This window comes from Haliotis rufescens, unplaced genomic scaffold (genome assembly GCF_023055435.1).
Source record: "Haliotis rufescens isolate VD_foot unplaced genomic scaffold, xgHalRufe1.0.p SCAF_24, whole genome shotgun sequence".
Taxonomy (NCBI): Eukaryota; Metazoa; Mollusca; class Gastropoda; order Lepetellida; family Haliotidae; genus Haliotis; species Haliotis rufescens.
This window is the reverse complement of record NW_025963935.1, coordinates 992,922-1,015,083: the sequence shown is the minus strand read 5'-3', so window position 1 is coordinate 1,015,083 and position 22,162 is coordinate 992,922. Positions and strand designations below refer to the sequence as shown.

The window sequence follows — 22,162 nt, the reverse complement described above, 5'->3', positions numbered from 1 at the left end:
TCGCTCATTGTGACGCAAAATATATGACGTCACAGTCGAATAGAAAAGCGCCAAAATTTCAAGCCCTCTGTTGTCTCCAAAACGTAAATACATTCCCTTTGTTGATTTATGTCGTGTTTTTCTGCACGAAATGTATTGTTACACATCCTTTGAATATTGTAGTAACCGCATATGTGCATTTTGTAACCTGTAATTGTAGATATAGTTATTTAAATATGCCTACCGACAATGACTGAAAATAGTACTATTCTATGAATATTAGCTTCCGCGGTGATGCGGCCGTCAAACCAGCTGTTTCAATCAGAGGGGGTTTATTGTGATTTAATAGCCTCTGATTGACCAATCAGAATCGAGTAAATTCCAAATTCATGGTAGAATTAACGTTAAACGTACTGCAACAGCCTGAAGAGGGGTATTGAGAGGAACAGGACTGTGAATGACGCCCTGCCTCACTATAACAGATGACCCTCCAGTTGCTTTATCACCTGGAGGGGAAAAGCAATGGTAAGAATCGTACTGTCGTAAATCATAATTATCTGTGGTTTTGAGGAAGGTTTCTTGAAGACAAAACGCAGATGGTTTGAAATCCTGAATTAATAGCTGAAGATCATTAAAATTGTTCGAAGTCCTCTAGAATTCCATTGTCTTAAGGAGGAGGAGCAACTCATGGAGGTCCAATTGGTGATCGTGAGCGGGGTGAAGGTCCTCTATGCTGTAATGACAGCGATGGAGTGACCTCCATGTCTAGAGGTTCAAAGGGGTTATGAACCTCTAAGGGATCTATCATTGAAGCAGGCACCTCGATATGCTTAAGGCCCTTTGCTTCTTTTCTTTTTGGTTGTTTTCTTTCTTTTTTAGTTGAACGAACATTTGTTGTTGGTTTAGTACGGGATTCTTGCACAGGTTCAGATTCTGGATCAGGGTCTGGAGGGAGGTCTGCTGGCTTTCGAAAATGGAGTAGTTGGGTGAGAGAGGGAATGAATGAGTGAGATAGGGAAGGAATGAGTGAGATAGGGAGGAATGAGGAGAGAAGGAAGGAAGGAGTGAGATAGGGAAGGAATGGGTGAGAGAGGGAAAGAATGAGGGAGAGAGGGAAGGAATGAGTGAGAGAGGGAGGGAGAGAGGGAAAGAATGAGGGAAAGAGGGAGGGAGAGAGGGAAAGAATGAGGGAGAAAGGGAAGGAATGAGGGAGAGAGGGAAAGAATGAGGGAGAGAGGGAGGGAGAGAGGGAAAGAATGAGGGAAAGAGGGAGGGAGAGAGGGAAAGAATGAGGGAGAAAGGGAAGGAATGAGGGAGAGAGGGAAGGAATGAGGGAAGGTGGGAGAGATGGAAGGGATGAGTGAGGGAAACAGACAGGCGTCATTTTATTGTAAATTGTATTTGGATAGGGCCTGTAAAGTTGTACCAGTTGAGGCAGGGACTGAAGCGTAGATAGAGGAGAGGAAACAGAACGGCGACCGAGACGAGACAGGGAGACGCACGCAGATTGTGTGTGAGAGAGAGAGAATAAGGAAAGGAAGAGAGGGAGTGCGAGAGAACGACGCTATCTATATTTGTTGGCTATATCACTCAAATTACACAGTCGCCGCCGTCCTTGCCAGTACTATTCATGTTCAAACATCACACGCCTGTCTGCTGTCTGCCGTTGTTTTATTATGGAGATCTTGCAATAACTGACAATGTCGCACACAAAACACCAATAACAAAGTCTAGACATAAACTGACAGTGAGTCTCACTTCAAGGTTGCATGTGAGATAAAATAACATTTCTCAGAAATGTCACTGGCAGTAAAAAGTAGATTGTGTTGTATGTGTAGTGAAATTTTGGGTTGAAATTTGTTTTTAATTAAAATGTTCGGCTTCAGCTAACTTAGTGTTCAAGTGTCTGTTTGGTACTAACTGCTAACATTCTCAGTTCCCCAACTCGATCTGTTTTAATCCGTCTTCCCGAGGCAAGGCGTTAGCTGACTATAAAAGTCCAGGGGGAACGTCTATAGTCAGTTAATGCCCTTGCCTCGGGAAGATGGTTTTAATCCAACGAAAGTAGACAGGAGCATGTAATAATAATAATAATAATAATAATAATAATGATAATGATAATAATGATAATAATAATAATAAGAAGAAGAAGAAGAAGAAGAAGTGCATTTATAATTCCATTCCCCAAGTGGATGCTCATAGCGCTACACTATTATTACCACAGTCAATGGATCAGTGAGCACTCGATTTTCATTCTCAGCTCCCTGGGGAGTATACAACCGAAGCTGCCTGTGAGGCGCTAGAAGGTTAACAGCCACATTACCATCTCATCCTACCGGGTACCCACTCACTGCTGGGTGAACAGAGGCACATTTCGAACAAAGTCACTTGCCTAAGGCGACACCACATGTGGTACACGTGCTTCAGTGTGGGGCAGGACCGAAGCCCTAGAAACTCTCAGGAGTCAAGCTGCTGAACGTGGTCACCCATCCACCTCCTCTCCGAGACCGACGTGTGTCTGTGTGGTCTGAGGTGAACTACTCACCACCGTTGCAGTGAGTTCGAATCCCATAATTGTCCTCATCGTGACCCTTGGAGCCTAAACATCTTATCCGTGCTTGTGTGAATCATCAACATGAGGGTCAGACATGTCCACTTCCCACATTCAATTGACACACGCGGAAGTACAGGCAACTCCCTCACATACCGGAAGTGCACGTATTCTCGTTCAGGGGCTCGGGAACGAGATTTGTTTTCATGTATAAGTCCAGTTACTGACGGATCTGTTGTTTACAGGCCTAATGGCATTTCTTGTACCCATTTGGGAAATAACGGAACACAGAAATATTGATAAGAAATTTGACTAAACACGAGCCTTCATGGTGGCATGTTATGTTATTCCAAACATTTCCAAACTATTCCTAAACACGCCAAACCATCCGAAACTATTCCAAACATAGCCAAACTATTCCAAACATTGCTAAGCTATTCCAAACACACCAAACCATCCCAAACATTGCCAAACCATCCCAAACATTTCCAAACTATTTCAAACATTGCCAAACTATTCCAAACACGCCAAACCATTCCAAACATTGCCAAGCTATTCCAAACATGCCAAACCATCTCAAACATTTCCAAACTTTTTCAAGCATTGCTAAACTATTCCAAACATTGCCAAACTATTCCAAACACGCCAAGCCATTCCAAACATTGCTAAACTATTCCAAACAGTACTTAACTATTCCAAACATTGCTAAACCATCCCAAACATTGCCACACTATTCCAAACATTGCCAAACTATTCCAAAACTTGCCAAACTATTTCTCAACACGCCAAACCATCTCAAACATTTCCAAACTTTTCCAAACATTGCCAAACTATTCCAAACATTCCAACCTATTACAAACATTGCCAAACTATTCCAAAAACGCCAAACCATCTCAAACATTGCCAAACTATTCCAAACACGCCAAACCATCCCAAACATTTCCAAACCATCCCAAACATTTCCAAACCATCCCAAACATTTCTAAACTATTCCAAATATTGCAAAACTATTCCAAACATTCCACTCTACTCCAAACTATTCCAAACTGCCCAACCATCCGAGTCATCGTCGGGTACACAGGAGACTTGAACACATTGAACCGTCCCCTCAATAATTCCAGTCAGTATATAGAGCCATTGTAAAAGGCCAAATAGTCCTTCACTGTTATACTTTACAACAGCATGAAAACGTATCACATAGATCGATCAGGTTTTAGAAACCGTTTGGGGAACTATTATTGACACAGTACCCCGGTAGGAATCTGAGTGTGTCTGTAAAGGCCGGTTTTTATTGATAGTAACACTTTTATCGTCCGACGACAAGAAATGAACCGGAAGTGATAAGACGCAGCATTCGTAACTCCGCAGTAAAAGCATTCTACAAAATAAAGAGCTTCCAGGGGCTCCTAAAATCAATACAGTCTGTTTGTATAGTTAGAAGTCAACACAATTGATCGAATTACAATGACAACTGGACGACATTGCCCTCTCTGGGGGAATACATGCTGTTAAAACTACTTCATGATCAGGACATGTGTCTGAAAGAGTGTGTATGACATGAAACGTGTGTTGATCAGACAGACATACTTATTTCCAGAGGACGAACTAGGTATTAAGTAAACCATCCCATTTGACACCAGGAGCGATGATAAAATGATTAATAAATGTTGTAGAGCGAGCCTTTGTGTTTAGATTAAAATATTTGGGAGATAGAGAGACAGTGAGAGAGAGAGAGAGAGAGAGAGAGAGAGAGAGAGAGAGAGACAGTGAGAGAGAGAGACAGTGAGAGAGAGATAGAGAGAGAGAGACAGTGAGAGAGAGAGAGAGAGAGAGAGAGAGAGAGAGCGAGCAAAATATTAAATAGAGGACAACAGATTGAGAGCGAGAGACATCTTCCCTAGGCAAGGGATTTAACTGACAGTAACAGTCTAGTTTTCACCCTTGCCACCCTAGGCTGGGATGTCTGACCCTGATCGTAGCTACACCAGTGGCTATTACGAGTTATGTCCCTTCTATGTCCCTCCTATTTTGACCAATTGGCGGGGCCCAGTCAAGACGATCTGATCCATAATCATAATCTATATTGTGATAAAGCGGGTATTTCTTGTCATCACCTTGATTAAAAACAGGAGAAGATTTGGAAAATATCTGTTGACGCCGAGTTGGCGGCACACATGCTCTGCAAATCCTGCAATCAAAGTTCGGCTAGGGTGGAAACTGGACTTTTCAGTCAGTTAACTCCCTTGCTACGGGAAGATGGAGAGACAATAAGTAAGAGAATGCACAGAGCGACAGAGAGACAATGACAGACGGGCAGAAAGACAAACAAAATCCCTGGTGCAATGTAGTCTATAGCACGCCCAGCATTGATAGTTCCAAGAACTCGACCTTGTTGAAGTGATTTTGACATGAACAAAGGTTTAAGAACATTGCGTTATCGACCATCAAATAAACACTCCACGTCGGCTTCAGTAAGAATGGCTGATGAGGTTGATAATGGCATGACGTATTGACAGTAATCAACTCGACACGACTATACAGATAGTATATAACGATATGGGTATCCTATCACCAGCAATGGCACCGGGGTTTGTGGAGCGAAAAACGAGCTTGAGAGCTGCTTGTTTTGCGATAATCGACATTATAAAAAAGCAACAAATCCCCTTCCATAATCATAATTTGGGGAATGGTGGATGTCGTTGTGACTATGAGCAGTCCGCCTAACTCATTCGTGTCCAGCTCGTGTTATTCCGGGACAAGCCGTCTTGCAGGTTACGGAAAGGGGCGAGTGTTGGCGAATGCGTTTAACCATTTCACCTGTATCACAAGTTTGTGATCTTGAATCACTGACAAATGACGACACCGTGTCCGTGTAACGTGCCCCCGGCGGCCCGCACTACAACACTGAATGTAACGGAATGTTACGTTGATATTATGGTTTGATTGTATAAGTGGATGTTATCGCTTTGACCCAGCTAGAACGTCACATCTCACATCTGCGTAGAATGTTCGATGTGTGTATGTCAGATATATTGACTCTTCTGTCTATGAAACCTATCAATCATATATATTGTGTAACACATGAAGACAGATCTGGACAAATCTCAGAGTTTGCATTTCTGCTATTTTTATCTATAGATGATGATGATAATGATGATTGTTGTTGTTATCATCATCATCATCATAATCTATAGATAAAATAGCAGAAATGCAAACTCTGATGATGATGATGATGATGATTATTATTATTAATTTTTATTTATTATTATTATCAAGCAGTCACTAACACTCAAATGATAACTACAATGAAGAGCAGAAGGCACCATTTAAAAGAATAAAAATTTCAATTTCAATTTCTTTATTCAATGTATTGAGGAGGCCACAGGCCTATAGTACAATTATGATTACAGGAGCAATTGGTACAATCATATAATTTCCAAACTTGATTTTCTTTGTATAAAAGCATGATATATGTACATAGAAATAATTCTTATGGTTTCAATGTTGCAAGTGGTCAGTAATAGTTTAAACTTAAATGTACAATGGTTTACATGAAAATATTTTGGTAAATATACTTTTCTTAGTTCATCATAATGCGGGCATACTAGCAAAAAGTAATACTCGTCCTCAAGAATAAAGAATAAAAGTATGAGCTGGTTGTAATCCATATCCGTCGCTTCATGTTTAAATATGGTATTATCTTCGCTCACCTGTGTTCTATTGTGTTTTAGCAGACTTGAGTGAATAAAATGTTCACAAATGATCCGACATTATCGCCATGTTTGTTTGACATAACACATATATTAAAAACTTTATATTCATATTTAAACTATGTAGCTGACAAAGTGGGAGGCATTGTATATATCATTACTCATTTAAGTCCGATGCACTACTGTACATGCAGTTTTCAATAATAATAAAATAGACTTTAATTGACATTATACTTAGTGGGAGTAGTTGTCATATTCAGCCTGCAAGTGATGGCTTGTAAATAATGTAAATTGCTGCACTCACAACACGTGCACATTGCAAGCAGCAGGGGTCATTTGTATCGGGAAGTCCTGCACACAGGGGGCCATGTAGCTGGTCGGGATGATACCGATGGTGGGAACCTGCGAGAGTACATGTTTAAGTGGTTATATTGTCGATAATACAAGCATGCCAATCTGTTCTATATGGAGGATTTACATCACTATCTCAAAATGGGGTTGATATGACACCAGAAATGGGCTTCACACAATGTACCCTATCCGGAATCGAACCCGGGTCTTCGGCGTGACGAGCGATCGCTTTAACCACTAAGCTACCCGACCGCCCCTCTTGTTTTAAGACCGGGAGGAACTGTTGACATAGAAACGTGTTTGTGTCCAATGTTCTCATACAATTATTGTTTTTCCTCTGTTTATGAACATATTTATTTTGTTTTCCTGCAGGAGAGGACATGTAATCCATCACACAAGAAACAGGTTCATCAGCATCTCAAGGAGCTTCTGTCCCTACATTCATTGTACCGATTGAGCACTCAGCATGATATGACATCTCTGTGAGGCGATACAACCAACAGCGGACTGAGTGTGTCGTTATAAATCAGTTAATGCAGTCTCCGCCAACTCTGCCTCGTGTTCTGCTCTGAGGAACAACAATACATCACGATCCCTCACAATACTTCCAAATACATCACAATACATCTAATACATCCAATACATCACAATACATCACAATACATCACGATACCTCACAATACATCACAACACATTCAAATACACCCAATACCTCCAAATACACCTAATACATCCAAATAAATCACAATACATCCAATACATTCAATACATCCAAATACATCTCAATACACCACAATACATCACAATACATCACGATACCTCACAATACATCACAACACATCCAAATACACCCAATACCTCCAAATACACCTAATAAATCCAAAAACATCACAATACATCCAATACATCCAAATACATCACAATTCATCCAAATACATCCAATACATCCAAATATATCCAAATACATCAAATACATTCAATACATCCAAATACATCTCAAAACATCACAACACAACACAATACATCACAAAACGACGGCGTGCCAATCCATGACAGCATGTCACACTGATCGGCTGTAGTCATCATATTTGCGCCCAAGGTCCATAACGTTGGATATAGGAAACATGGATACCAAGGTTATCTTCAGCCGGAAGCCGCCCCGGGAACACAATGGGTACCAGGAAGACTACAGCAGTGACAAAGTGTACGATGGGGAGTATTCTGACGATGATGACGTGTTCGTGGAGGACCCAATCCTTGACGTGTCATCTGCCACGAAACCGCTCATGCACCCCCGACAAAGAGCAAGGGTGAAAAGTAGACGACCAGATTGTAAATGTAGACTTCTCATCCGGCCAATTCTGTACTTCCTGTTCCTAGTTGCCTCCCTTGGCGGACTGATGATTCTCATATTGTTCCTGGTGAACCGGTATCAACACCGCTATGATTTTCTAACACAGAAGCTCATTGGTGGAAAGGATGCTGAGACGATGGCTGTGATTGGCTGTGATAATATTGAGGTGGAGGATGTTTGGGTTATTGGAATGCCGAAGATGTTGACAGAAACTGCATTCAGGATGGTGGAGGTCAATCAGGATGGAATACTTGATGTCATAATGGGATTTGCGACAGGTAAAGGATGCTTGTAGGTTCTTGTGTGTATCATAATGATTTAATAAGTGTCGGGATTTCCCGATTGAGGACGATATAGGTATACAATGATACTGACACAAGATAGAAAGCGAGAGAGCGAGATCATGAGATGAAGCGAGAGAGAGAGGGAGAGAGAGAGAGAGACAGAGAGAGAGAGAGAGCGAGAGAGTGAGAGAGATAGAGTGAGAGTGAGAAAGAGAAGATATGAAGCGAGGGAAAGAGAGAAGAGAGAGATAATTAGATGAAACTAGGTAGAGAGAGAGAATGAAATGAAGCGAGAGAGAGAGAGGGAAGATAGAGTGAGAGAGAGAGAGAGAGAGAGAGAGAGAGAGAGAGAGAGAGAAAGAAATAGAGGGAGTGAGAAAGAGAAGAGTTGAAGCGAGGGAAACAGTAAGAGAGAGAATGAGATGAAGAAAGACAGAAAGAGAGAGAGGGTATAGGTATAGAGATATAGGTACAAATTGATCCTGACACGAGAGAGAGAGAGGGAGAGATATGAAGCGAGGGAAAGAGAGAAGAGAGAGATAATGAGATGAAACGAGAGAGGGAGAAAGAGAGCGCGGGAGAAGGAGAGAGAGACAGAGAGAGAGAGAGACAGAGAGAGAGAGTAATGTGGAATCGAACCCGACCCTTAATCCTGAAGCACACGGTTCTTTACCCTCGCGCCCATTATCTACGCCTGTCTAAAGAGAGAACGATGCATGTTCATTACGTAAGAACCGTTAGGCGAAGCTGATTTATGATTTCATAACATATCACGTCAACACTACTGTGACGTCAACAATAACTGAGCATTATGGTGGATGAAATCATATTCGCATGACTACTTTATATAAAACCATATGTATAACTTATACTGATATTCGACCATACGCCAGTATTCGGCACGAGTATTTTGATCTGGCAATTGTCATGAAAGAAATTAATAATCGATAACATATGTCAGACATTTTGTTTATTATATTTGAATTCTAAAATTATGTTTTGCGTTCCATTGTCTCACAGAAATGGTCGGAAGAGAAAAAATGTTTTTCCGCGTTTCTGACAATGGGAATAGATGGTTCTCGTGAATCTTCAAAAAAGACTACCCTTTTGATTAACTTTTTAAAGCAAATCTAAGTGATACGCTAATGTAGCTTGACATTTGTAATTCTGTAATCCGTTTTTTTGTATCATCGCCCGCGGAAACGAAATAAAAGTCATGTACTTCAATGACACGAACGATTGAGGAAGCACTTATTGTCTATTGCTCCTGGGAAATTCCAGCATCACAAATGTCAACTCCATCTCCACCGTAGGCGCCGTTGATGTAGGCCGATGTTAGATGAGAGATGAGTGATCCCCGCCGAGTTACACTATCACGTTAGACGAGACAACTCATGAAAGAAAGACAAATGTTGTCTGTTTTATACTCGGAATTGGTTTTCAAATCGATTAAAAACAAACATTGGATTTGACTGATATTGCCTACCCACGTCTGGATGATGTATCGAGTTCCCCAGTGTCGTTGTGATTTTATTTCATACTGTGGAGAGCACCGACGACCCGTGGTTTTTGGCGCCACCTATAAGTTTATTAGTCCATGGTTCGCTGGTACCATGTTCGAATCCAAGATTGTGGGCCCCACAACCCGTGCCGTGTCCGTCTGCAGTCCGATTCCCTGTAGAACTGGCTGCTGTGACATAATTGAAAATGGGCATAAGTGACCGACTTTTTAATAGGACGGAGTGTGTATGTGTGATTGTGTGTGTGTGTGTGAGAGAGAGAGAGAGAGAGAGAGAGAGAGAGTGTGTGTGTGTGTGTGTGTGTGTGTGTGTGTGTGTGTGTGTGTGTGTGTGTGTTTAGCCACAAATCCAAGCACTAAGCACATCCTATCGCAACCGAATATACTTGAGCCAGAGTTGCGACTAATAGACCTTAGTGCTAAGACAAACCTAACTACCATGTCTCAACATAACGTATTCTCTCTTTATGCAAACGGTGTCAGGTTTTGTTGAGGACAATTCTTGATCTCTCTTTACAGTGATCCCCAAAATTGAGTGACCCCTAAATAGTTGTCCTGATGTTACCTGATATTCAATTTCAGTATATGCTAGATTTTGTTTGTCTGCTTCTTGTTAAACGCCGCAATATTAAAGCTACAGGAAGGCGTATGCTAGCTGAACTTTTATGTTTGTTTCAAGCTTGAAAGCGAGAGTGAAACATTGATTTAGACGTTCATTTGTTAATATACTACTCAAAAGAAGTGAAGGATCACCTCATTCTTTAATATAACAATAGTTAATCTCTCATGCCATGACAGATTAACATTACCAATATGAAAGAATCGGGTGATCCTTAACTTCTTTTGAGTAGTATATATACTCGCAACTGTTTTCTCACCCTGTAACGTCCTCTGTGTGTAACGTCCTCTGTGTGTAACGTCCTCTGTGTGTAACGTCCTCTGTGTGTAACGTCCTAGTTTGTAGTGGAAGATAATGTGAACACAGCGTCTATTCCTGGCGAACTTAGAACAGTCACCACACGGCCCTTTATTTTTATAGCACATTATTCCCAACGTTGACTCACTGTTTACTAACTGACAGTGTTCACCAATACAGCCGAGGAGGACGTTGACAGCGTTCCCTCGGTGTGGACGTGGACATTGTTACGACACGCGCGTCTTCTCGTGTTACCATTGTAACAACATTTACGTCTTTACCGCATTGGTCTCTGTGCGCTCAGAATGTATAACATGTGTTCTAATCGATGAGTGTATGACATAAAGCTGCTCTTCATATTCTGTTAGTGGGTGATTGAGTGAGTGATTGAGTGAGTTGAATTTAACGCCGCTTTTAACAGTATTCCAGTTATATCACGGCGTGTCAGATTAATGTGGGAGGAAAGCCCGAAGTGATGCAGGTCTCAGACGTTTACCGTTCGGTGAAACCCACGAGCACGGGTATGGTGCTGACATACCTAGAAACATAATCGGGGCGAACCGGGATTCGAACCCACAATCATAGGTTTCTGGCGTGCCAAAGGGACGCAACTCTGCACAGGGAATCGCGGCGCCTTAGACGACTGGGCCACACGTGCCCCCTCATATTCTGTGGCTCTTTCAGGGAAACATTAGTACAGAATGGCCACGCAAAGATTTAGCAAATGCACGTGTCAAATATTTAAAGATTGTGAAAATGAGAGGGAAAACCCGACACGTCTGACATTTCACACATGTAAACTGACGGGTAAAAGAAAGTATACACCCTGGTTTGGTTGGGGCTGGATTTTGTTTGGATATTTTTTAGCTACAGGTGCAAAAACAGATATTTTTTTTATTTAAACCTATGAGCCTAAATAGATACTTCATAATATAGCATCTCGCCAACATGTATATCTTGTGTTGTTGTTTTTTGGACATTTTGAAGCTGAATTATGTTGTTCAAGGATTTGGGGACTTTTTCGATTCCATAAAATCTCTTCCACCCCCTACCCATCACATTTCCAAACACCACTCACACACATTACCAATCAATGGTCGGTGTCTAATGTCATCGTACCCCAACTGCGTAGGTCGATGCTCATGACGCGAGTCAGTGGATTGTTTGGTCAAAACTTGCTTCATGAACTTATCTGACAAACAAAACGTTTCAAATCATGCATATTTTCACCTTACTCCCACTATATTTCCACCATATTTCCAATATATTTCCACCATATTTCCACGATATTTTCACCATATTTCCACCTTATTTCAACCATATTTCCACCTTATTTCCGCCATTTTTCCACCTTATTTCCACCATATTTCCACTATGTTTTCACGATATTTCCACTATTTTTCAATCATATTTCCACTATGTTTTCACAATATTTCCACTTTTTTGCAATATATTTTCACCATAATTCCACAATATTTCCACTATATTTCCACGTTATTTATTCCGCTTTTCTTTTGTTCTTCGCCGCGAAAGACTGTAATATTGCTGATGCATTTATTTATTCATTCTTTTGCTCTATTCTTCTAAACAGGGGCTGACGGCTATGGGATTCCCGACATCGTGTGTGATATTTATTTTAACGGTACGAAGCCTTGTTTCGGCGGATTACTCGCCCTTGACGGAAGGACGGGGAAGGAGCTATGGCGGCACTACGCTCCGCACGAGATATACGGCGTCAACTGTAACGCTGACCTGAATGGCGACGGTGTCCTTGACTGCCTCGGGGGAGGACGGGCGGGGGTAAGTGTGACATGTTGATGAAGAACATTGCTGTACATAGTCAAACTATGGAGTGAGTGAGTGAGTGAGTATGGTTTTACGCCGCTTTTAGCAATATTCCAGCCATATCACGGCGGGGGACACCAGAAATGGGCTTCACACATTGTTCCCATGTCGGGAATCGAACCAGGGTCTTCGGCGTGACGAGCGAACGCTTTAACCACTAGGCTACCCGACCGCCCCTCAAACTATGGACGGATGTTCTATGTCGGTGAGTGAGTAACATATGACGCCGCAATATTCTCGCGGGGAACGCTACAAATAACGTGTTGTTGTTGTAGTTGGTTTGTTGTTTTTGCACTCAGCAATATTCCAGCTCTATGACGGCGGTCTTTAAATAAGCGTGTGTGACCACACAATCCAGTGATTAATATCATGAGCATCCATCCACGCAGTTGGGATCGATGACATGCATCAACCAAGTCAGCGATCCCGTTAGTTGCCTCTTACGACAAGCAATTTCTGCAATTACTGTTGCTATGGTACAATTACCAAGACAGGAAGTAAACAAAGAAGTTAATTATATGCTACTCACCGGACAACATATTGTACTGGCCATTCTCCTGTGCCAACTTTGGAGACCTTCAAAAGAACTTAGAAAAAACATGCAAACCTACTCGATTTCAAATGTTATCATATTTATTGTACATTTAGATAGCATTACCTTTAAACCTGTCACAATTTTGCCCCCTGTTTGGTATCGAAATATTGCCGGGCTGATAGACTATATTTCCACCATATTTCCACGATATTTTCACCATATTTCCAGCTTATTTCCACCATATTTCCGCCTTATTTCCGCCATTTTTCCACCTTATTTCCACCATATTTCCACTATGTTTTCACGATATTTCCACTATATTTCAACCATATTTCCACTGTTTTCACCATATTTCCACTATTTTTGCAATATATTTTCACCATAATTCCACAATATTTCCACTATATTTCCACCATATTTCCACGTTATTTATTCCGCTTTTCTTTTGTTCTTCGCCGCGAAAGACTAATATTGCTGATGCGTCGTAAAGCAACATTTATTTATTCATTCTTTTGCATTTGTCAGCTGAGTGAATGGGGATTGCAAATTGTGATCAGGGGGAGAATCGAACTCGGGTTTTCGCTCTGACGAAAACACTTTAACACTTTAACCGCAAGGCTAACCTACCGCCCCTGTCGCATATAAATTGAACTGAATTTAACTAAATACAACGGAACTGTGTTATGCTCAGCAGTGAGCTTCGACCTACAGACGCATATTTAAATATTAACTCTACCCTCCAGTAACTGACAACGAACTGACGTTATTATCCATTTTTATTATTATTATTATATTAACATTTGGAATTGGAATCTCTGATTGATGAGATTGTAAACTGACACTTAAGATAACATACGATTCCTGGAAGTGCACTTTGACTGACGTTAATGCGTTGATCTTTTCTTAAACCCGCAGAACACAAACGTGGCATTCAGAGTTCTCATGCTTGTAACGGTTTGTTAATTATTTCAGATCTCCATATTGCTGTAATATTACTAATAACTTGAAATTTCCCAGATTGGATTCATGTGCGCTAGTTATTATCCTACCGGTCAAAAATTTAATTAATGTCAGTCTGTTTGGGTCGAGCTCGTTATTACAGTATTTGACGTAATAAGCACCCAGGGCGCTCTCAAAATTAGAAATAGGGGTCTCTTATTAGGATATTATTTTGGTGAGAAAAAAAAAGAGTTGAAAGATACATTTCGTGGTTTATGCTGACAGCCCATAATTTAATTGCCCATAATTTAAGGGTGCATATAACACACGAGTGCGTATTATACACGAAAAAATAAGTCTTGTGTACATTGATCAATCGGATGGGGTGCTAATTGGGATTGTTCACTAGCCAATTTATAAGCAAATATCGCTTGGGCGCTTATTACGTCGAATACGATATAGGTCTTTGGAAGATGAACTTGCTCTAACCCAATCCATGCTTTCGTTATCTGTGCATGTATGCTTATCGATATTGTAAAATTTAAACTTAATGCAAAATTTGTCAGTGTGTCCTCATCAACCATCTAAGGGTCACGGGTGGCAAAGTCGTCTAAGGCGCCGCGATTCGCTGTGCAGAGTTGCGTCCCTTGGGCACGCCAGAAACCTATGATTGTGGGTTCGAATCCCGGTTCGCCCCGATTATGTTTCTAGGTTTGTCAGCACCATACCCGTGCTCGTGGGTTTCACCAAAGTGGTAAACGTCTGAGACCTGCATCACTTCGGGCTTTCCTCCCACATTAACTGACACGCCATGATATAACTGGAATACTGTTAAAAGCGGCGTTAAACCCAACTCACTCACCCACTCACTCTTACGTTATCTGTGCATATATGCTTATCGATATTGTAAAATTCAAACTTTATGCAAAATTTGTCAATGTGTCCTCATCCACCATCCGCCCGGAGAGCGGAAGGTCCGGGGTTCGATCCCCGGCCGCGTCATACCAAAAGACGTGAAAGGTGGTACTTGTTGTTACCCTGTCCGGCGCTCGGCATTAAGGGGCTAAAACAAGGACTGGTCGGCTCGGAGTCAGTATACTGTATCTGAGTGGGGTATTCATGTTAAACTGCGGCATGGTATCTCAGTGAGCTAGCACTATAAATCGACATCAGTCCGGACTAGTACAAGCAGCCACACACACACACACACACACACACACACACACACACGTGCATGCTCGTCGCTATGTAAGTGCAATAATCTTGGACGCGACGTTAAACCCCATTTCACCTCACCACCTCACCACCTCACCTCATCCACCATCTCTCTATGTGAACTCACTCAGTGAATGAGTCAGTCAAATTGTCACTCACGTACTCACTCTGGTTTTCAAGTATGTTGTAAGTCACATTCTTCTACACTGCAAACCAAGTGATCATCGCGAGACACTGATTCGATCAGCCGGTGTGCTCACGGCCAAGCCCTTCAGTAACTCGATAAGCAGAAGGATTGTGGCGACGATTGATTAACACGCATAGCACCACACACTACACGCTACGGCCATGACGTCACCGACTTGTTGGCAGGATGCCAGAGGGCCACGGCCGTCAGACAAATACAATGTAAAGTTGACATACATACAAGATACATACATACAAGATACATACAAATTAACCCCACATGCATGGTTTATTTTGTTTGTTGTTTTTGTTTAACGCCGCACTCAGCAATATTCCAGCTATATGACGACGGTCTGTTAATAATCGAGTCTGGACCAGATAATCCAGTGATTAATATCATGAGCATCGATCCACGCAATTGGGACATGCATCAATCAAGTCAACGAGCCTGACCACCAGATCCCGTTATAGTCTGGAAGGTAATTTAAGGTACCGACGTTTACCTCAATATCTGAAAAAACTATCGGACCTCCTCCAGTCAATGAAATAACCCCTCACCCATGGAGATAGACACACACAAATAACCCCTCACCCATGGAGATAGACACACACAAATTACCCCTCACCCATGGAGATAGACACACACAAATAACCCCTCACCTATGGAGATAGACACACACAAATAACCCCTCACCTATGGAGACCTACACACACAAATAACCCCTCACCCATGGAGATAGACACACACACATAACCCCTCACCCATGGAGATAGACACACACAAATAACCCCTCACCAAGGCAGATGTACACAATACTTATAACCCCTCATCCATGACACACCATAAGTTTTTTGAAGACGTGTTAAAGCACAGCAGCTGCTTTTTTATTTTTATAATGCGCCAAATTCCACTCACCAATTTCGAGTGTCCAGATGCTGAACATATTCGGCACATGGCACACACTATGAATGTGTCAATATAACGGTCTTCGAAGGTTTTCAGAAGAACGGACGAGTTCACCTCGAGACACAAAACCATGAGATTTATCAATCATTGCGAGTTCAAAGTATTACCCAGTGGAACTAGAATTGGTCCCCAACCTCTGCTGGTCGTCAGAAACGATTTAATGGATCGTATTGTCAGGATCGTTGAGTTGCCTGATTGCGGGTCATCGTACCCCGATAGCATGAATCGTTGTTTACAATATCAATCACTGGATTGTGAGACTCGATTATATACATGCCGCCGTCATATAGCCAGGAACTTGTTCATTGCGTCGTTAAACAACAAACAAACCAATCCCCCAAAAATATTTCGATGGAATATTGGCGTGTGGTTACTTGTGATCACCACTGGATTCTAAGTATTGTAATTCGAAGTTGGAACAAGGTAGTTGTGACGTAATAAACACTGACGTCACGTCGAACTTCATGTACAGGAAGGCCAGCCGACTTAATTGGAGAGGGTTTTAGAAGATGGAGGCTGGACATTCAGATAGCTCGATTATTTAACTAGCTATCATAATGTTTACTTTAACCAAATATAGAGTGAGTGAGTGGGTGAGGTTTCACGCCGCTTTTAGCAATATTCCAGCAATATCACGGCGGGGGACACCACAAATGGGCTTCACATATTGTACCCATGTCGGGAATCGAACCCGGGTCTTCGGCGTGACGAGCGAACGCTTTAACCACTAGGCTACCAGACCGCCCCTCCAAATATAGAAACTACATGGTTGTACAACGACCACAATCTATATACATAGGACTGACATTACTCTAAACAGTGAGTCCTTCACCCGATAGATGTTATCAGGACTTTGTCGCTGGGAAAGTACCGTTGTGAATAACTGTAAATCAAGCAACATGACTGACCAATAAGAAAGTGCGAAGTGGTACAGTATCCGCTATTTTGTCAACACATTTGTTTTAAACATATTCGACAACGTCACTCCGGAAAAATAACATCACTCATTATCAGAAGGGTATGACATGTAGATTCTTTTTCAAATACCCACACGTGTTGAAGAGTAATTCGCCCCTATTGCTGGGGGCGAGGTTGATTCTGCAGTGGCGATATGATACGACTGCAGTGAGATCACAGTTTATCCTGTACATACCTCCACCACTTCGCCTTATAGAATCCGCAATCCGTGAAGATTCCGGGGTAGAATAGGTCTTCAGCAACCCATGCGTGCCGTAAGAGGCGACTATGCTTGTCGTAAGAGTCGACTAACGGGATCGGCTGGTCAGGTTGCTGACTTGGTTGATGCATGTCATCGTATCCCGATTGCGTGGATCGATGCTCATGATGTCAATGACTGGAATGTCTGGTCCAAACTCGCTTATTTACAGACCGCCGTCATACAACTGGAAAATTGCTGAGTGCGGCGTTAGACAACAAACCAACAAGTACATAATCCACTAAAATATAAGCAAAGTGACATCATCTTTGCGTTTTTTTAATTAGCAAGGCCATGTACGTCAAACCTTTAGAAAAAGAATGTCAACGAATGTGTCAAATCATAGCAACACGGCATTTACAATTAAAATTCATCCGCTGCACAGAAACAGTATCTCAAAAGGACCTATTTTACCAAGCGGATGTGGAAGGTTATTTGACAAGTTATCCATCATTTATGGCCTGGAGAACCGGATATTGACCAGATCGGCGATGCCGAGATAGGGTCTCTGATTGGTCGGTTTAAGCTCCTCGTGTACGCAGTGTTCCTCCTAAAACCATTTCCCTGTTACTGTCAATGAGAACCTTACCAAGAAACTCAGTTTCCTGTGGCAATCTGTTTTAACATTTCTGACCAATTTATTTACAGAGTATCTCTTATGCTGAATTCTCTATACCTCTGTTGTCAGTTAAGTATAAGGTCAAGGTCACCGTTTAAATTAGTGTTATTATTTTATTGTCAGTGCTTAAAGGTGAGGTGAGGTGAAATAGGGTTTAATAACGCACTTATGTGGCGACGTTGATGGACGCGTGACGAGCCGACCTGTCCTCGTTTTAGTCCATTAATGCCGATTAGATCGCCAGGTAGTGTGACAAGAAGTTTGTTTGTTTGTTTGTTTGTTGTTTAACGCCGCACTCAGCAATATTCCAGCTATATGACGGCGGTCTGAAAAATAATCGAGTCTGGACCAGACAATCCAGTGATTGACATCATGAGCATCGATTCACGCAATTGGGATCGATGACATGTATCAACCAAGCTAGCGAGCCTGACCACCCGTTAGTCGCCTTTTACGACAAGCATAGTCGCCTTTTACGTCAAGTATAGGTTGCTGAAGACCTATTCTACCCCGGAATCTTCACGGGTCGTGACAAGAAGTACAAACTTAACATCACCATATATACGAGGTGGGATGACATCGGGTTTAATGTCGCGTCCAAGATTCTTGCACGTACATAACGTGTGCGTGTGCATGTGCGTGTGTACGTGCGTGCGTGTGTGGCTGCTTGTACTACTCCAGACAAGTCATGCCGATTTTATACTGCTAGCCTACTGAGAAACCATGCCACACTTTAACGTGAATATCCCATTCAGATACAGAATAATGACTCCGAGGCGACCAGTCCTTGTTTTAGCCTATTAATACCGAACCCCAGGCAGGGTAACAACAAGTACCATCTTTTGACGATTTTTACTATGAGGCGGCCGGGGATCGAATCCACGACCTTCCGCCCTCCGGACGGACGCTCCACCGCTGGACCACGGACGCGGAATATATGTATATGAACAGGACTCACGAATATAATAACTTTTATATTAGATACGTTAAAGTCCAAACACGGAGATAAGACGCGAAATGTATTGGAGGGCTTGGTTGTATGGATTGTCCCTTTTACAAAGAAAATGGCGGTGATGTATTCCAAACACATCCTAGGCTTCAAATATATTTACTCACCTGATGTTGCGCATGTAGTGACTTAGTTTGCGATTGACGTCAAATATTTAAAATATTTGCTGGTGCAACATTTGGAAATGAATGAATGAAATAAAAGCGAGAAAAGTATTTCAATGGCCACAAGAGCATTTGTTTATGAATGACTATCAAATAGTGATGATACCAGGTGTTCGCGAAAAGTTGATCGTATTTTGACCCACTGGTGGCACGAGTCACAAACACATGCCAAGGCAAGTCAATTGTCAGCCTTTGAACCTTATGTGAAGGCACAGGAGAGCGACGGTTGAAGCTTTGTGTGGAGGAATACTGCCGTGTATTGCAAGGGCTTGGACGAGTCCATATTTACTACCCGGGTACCCAACACACTTTTACCCTTCCCCACCCGGGTACCCGCTGTAGGTCTCAAGAGATGGGTACAAAATGTCTGACTGGGACTAGTTTGACCGAACCCTGGCAAAATGCACTTAGATATAGATATAGGACGATCTGGTCATGCGTACACTGAATTTGACTGAAAGTCAGAAGGTATCGTGTATTAGCGACTTGTGTAGTATAGCCTTGAAGTTCTAGATAACTTCGTTTGTCATTAAATAATATATCATGTGACTAACCATGGGTGCGGGTAGTCCTGTGGGTACCCGGGGCCTACTCAGTTCCCACCCGACCCTACCACCCGAGTTACCCGTCCAAATATCTTGTATTTCGGTATTTCACGTCAATTAGTGTGGAATATTAATTAAGAACGTCCGTGAGTGTTGACGGGAACTTCTGTGAAGGGGCTGTTTATTTTGCCATGCTGTGTTGTCTTTGAAACATTTCCCAAGCCATTTCCAACAAATATTCCATGTAGTGGTTCAGTCTCAGAACCCAGACAGCGGAACATCAGACGAGGGGCTCTCACAAAGTCGCACGTAGTGCCGAAACCGGGAAATTGGCTGGGCTCCGTCTCCAGGGCCCACTTTCCTACACACGTAGTCAGAGCACGCGCAGCGAAGTGAACTGTAATTTGAAGGAGGTTACCTGGGTTGCCGCCGTCTCTCTCATCGAATGAGACCCAGGAGCAATCGATAGTGTTCATTTAGATCACTGCACCCTGTCTCCTATTATCCCAGGGTGTTGTGATTCTGCAGCATTGTGTGGTATTGAACGGCCGCATCAGACACTTGTGGTCGGCATTTTGAAGAGAGAAATAAACAAGCCGTCAGGAGTTCCCTCCCTTTCTCAAACTGCATTCCCTGCTGTTTGTCTTACGTTTGACGGTACAAGAGTTACCTGCCCCTACCATTGAGCCCACTCGGCCCAAAACAAACATCCCCAAGAAACTTGAACACGGTTCCTGGGGGGAAGGGTGGTGTGCGTTGGTGGGGGTAGGGGTGTGGTGTGGGTGTGTTCGCGAGGGTAGGGGTTGTCCCTTTTACAAAGAAAATGGCGGTGATGTATTCCAAACACATCCTAGGCTTCAAATATATTTACTCACCTGATGTTGCGCATGTAGTGACTTAGTTTGCGATTGACGTCAAATATTTAAAATATTTGCTGGTGCAACAATTGGAAATGAATGAATGAAATAAAAGCGAGAAAAGTATTTCAATGGCCACAAGAGCATTTGTTTATGAATGACTATCAAATAGTGATGATACCAGGTGTTCGCGAAAAGTTGATCGTATTTTGACCCACTGGTGGCACGAGTCACAAACACATGCCAAGGCAAGTCAATTGTCAGACTATGAACCTTACGTGAAGGTAAAGGAGAGCATTTGAAAAAGTAAAACTTGATAGCCCATTTGTCTATTAACGTCATCTTCCAATGGTAACTTGTGCAAATGTTTGTTTGTTTGTTTAACGCCGCACTCAGCAATAATCCAGCTATATGACGGAGGTCGGTAAATATTCGAGTCTGAACCAGACAATCCAGTGATTGATACCATGAACATCTATCCACGCTATTGGGGTAGATGACATGCATCAACCAAGTCAGCGAGCCTGACCACCCGATCCCGTTAGTCGCCTCTTACGACAAGCATAGTCGCCTTTTATGGCAAGCATGGGTTGCTGAAGACCTATTCTAACCCGGATCTTCACGGGTCAATAACTTTTGTGATTGGTCAAATGCAATTCCAATCCGAATTCTCTCTCTTGTCCGGCAGCTTATAACACTAAAGGATGTCCTGTCGCTTGGCGAAGGGGACGGTCGGGTAGCCTAGTGGTTAAAGCGTTCGCTCGTCACGCCGAAGACCCGGGTTCGATTCCCGACATGGGTACAATGTGTGAACCCATTTCTGGTAACCCCCGCCGTGATATTGCTGGAATATTGCTAAAAGCGGCGTAAAATCCAACTCACTCACTCAAATGACATGTATCTTGAAACGTCTGTCGGCGTCACCACGACGTGTGTACTTCCAGACGTTCCAGGCCGTAAGCGGCAAGGACGGACAACTCTTGTGGAACTTCGGCGACCAGGAATCCCGGAACAGCATCATGAACTTGTACACCGCACAGGTCGTCGCTGACCTCGACCACGATGGCGTCGTCGACGTCCTGGCTGCACATGGCGGCGACCCCCTACAGGATCCAGGTAAATTATTAAATTTTCGTTGTGTTCGTTGTAATTCCTGCATTCTCATTAGCTGAAGTGGTCACGTGTTATTGCATTCATTTCCCACTCTCCTCCCAGAGTTCCCTGCTAGCATAGTACCTCTGCCACAGGCCAGCGCCATGTGACGATTCGTCACATCTTTCACAGTCCATTCAAGACATTGTCTACGCTTTCATCCGTTTCATTTTTGACACGTCTACATATCTAGATAAACATATGTCATAGAATGGTTAACTTTCATTGACAAGATATCCTAAATCGTGA

At 42.5% G+C, this 22,162-nt stretch overlaps 1 protein-coding gene across 2 annotated transcripts in view; it reads left to right on the top strand.

The window, feature by feature from the left end:
- Nucleotides 1-22,162, top strand: part of LOC124125677 — a 64,950-nt gene that overhangs the window by 24,203 nt on the left and 18,585 nt on the right. For both annotated transcript variants that reach the window (XM_048401919.1, XM_048401918.1), the window contains exons 2-4: nt 6,964-8,223; nt 12,256-12,464; nt 21,706-21,877. In XM_048401919.1, coding sequence (XP_048257876.1) covers nt 7,716-8,223; nt 12,256-12,464; nt 21,706-21,877 — 889 coding nt within the window. In that variant the 5' untranslated portion in view covers nt 6,964-7,715. The remainder of the gene's footprint in view (nt 1-6,963; nt 8,224-12,255; nt 12,465-21,705; nt 21,878-22,162) is intronic.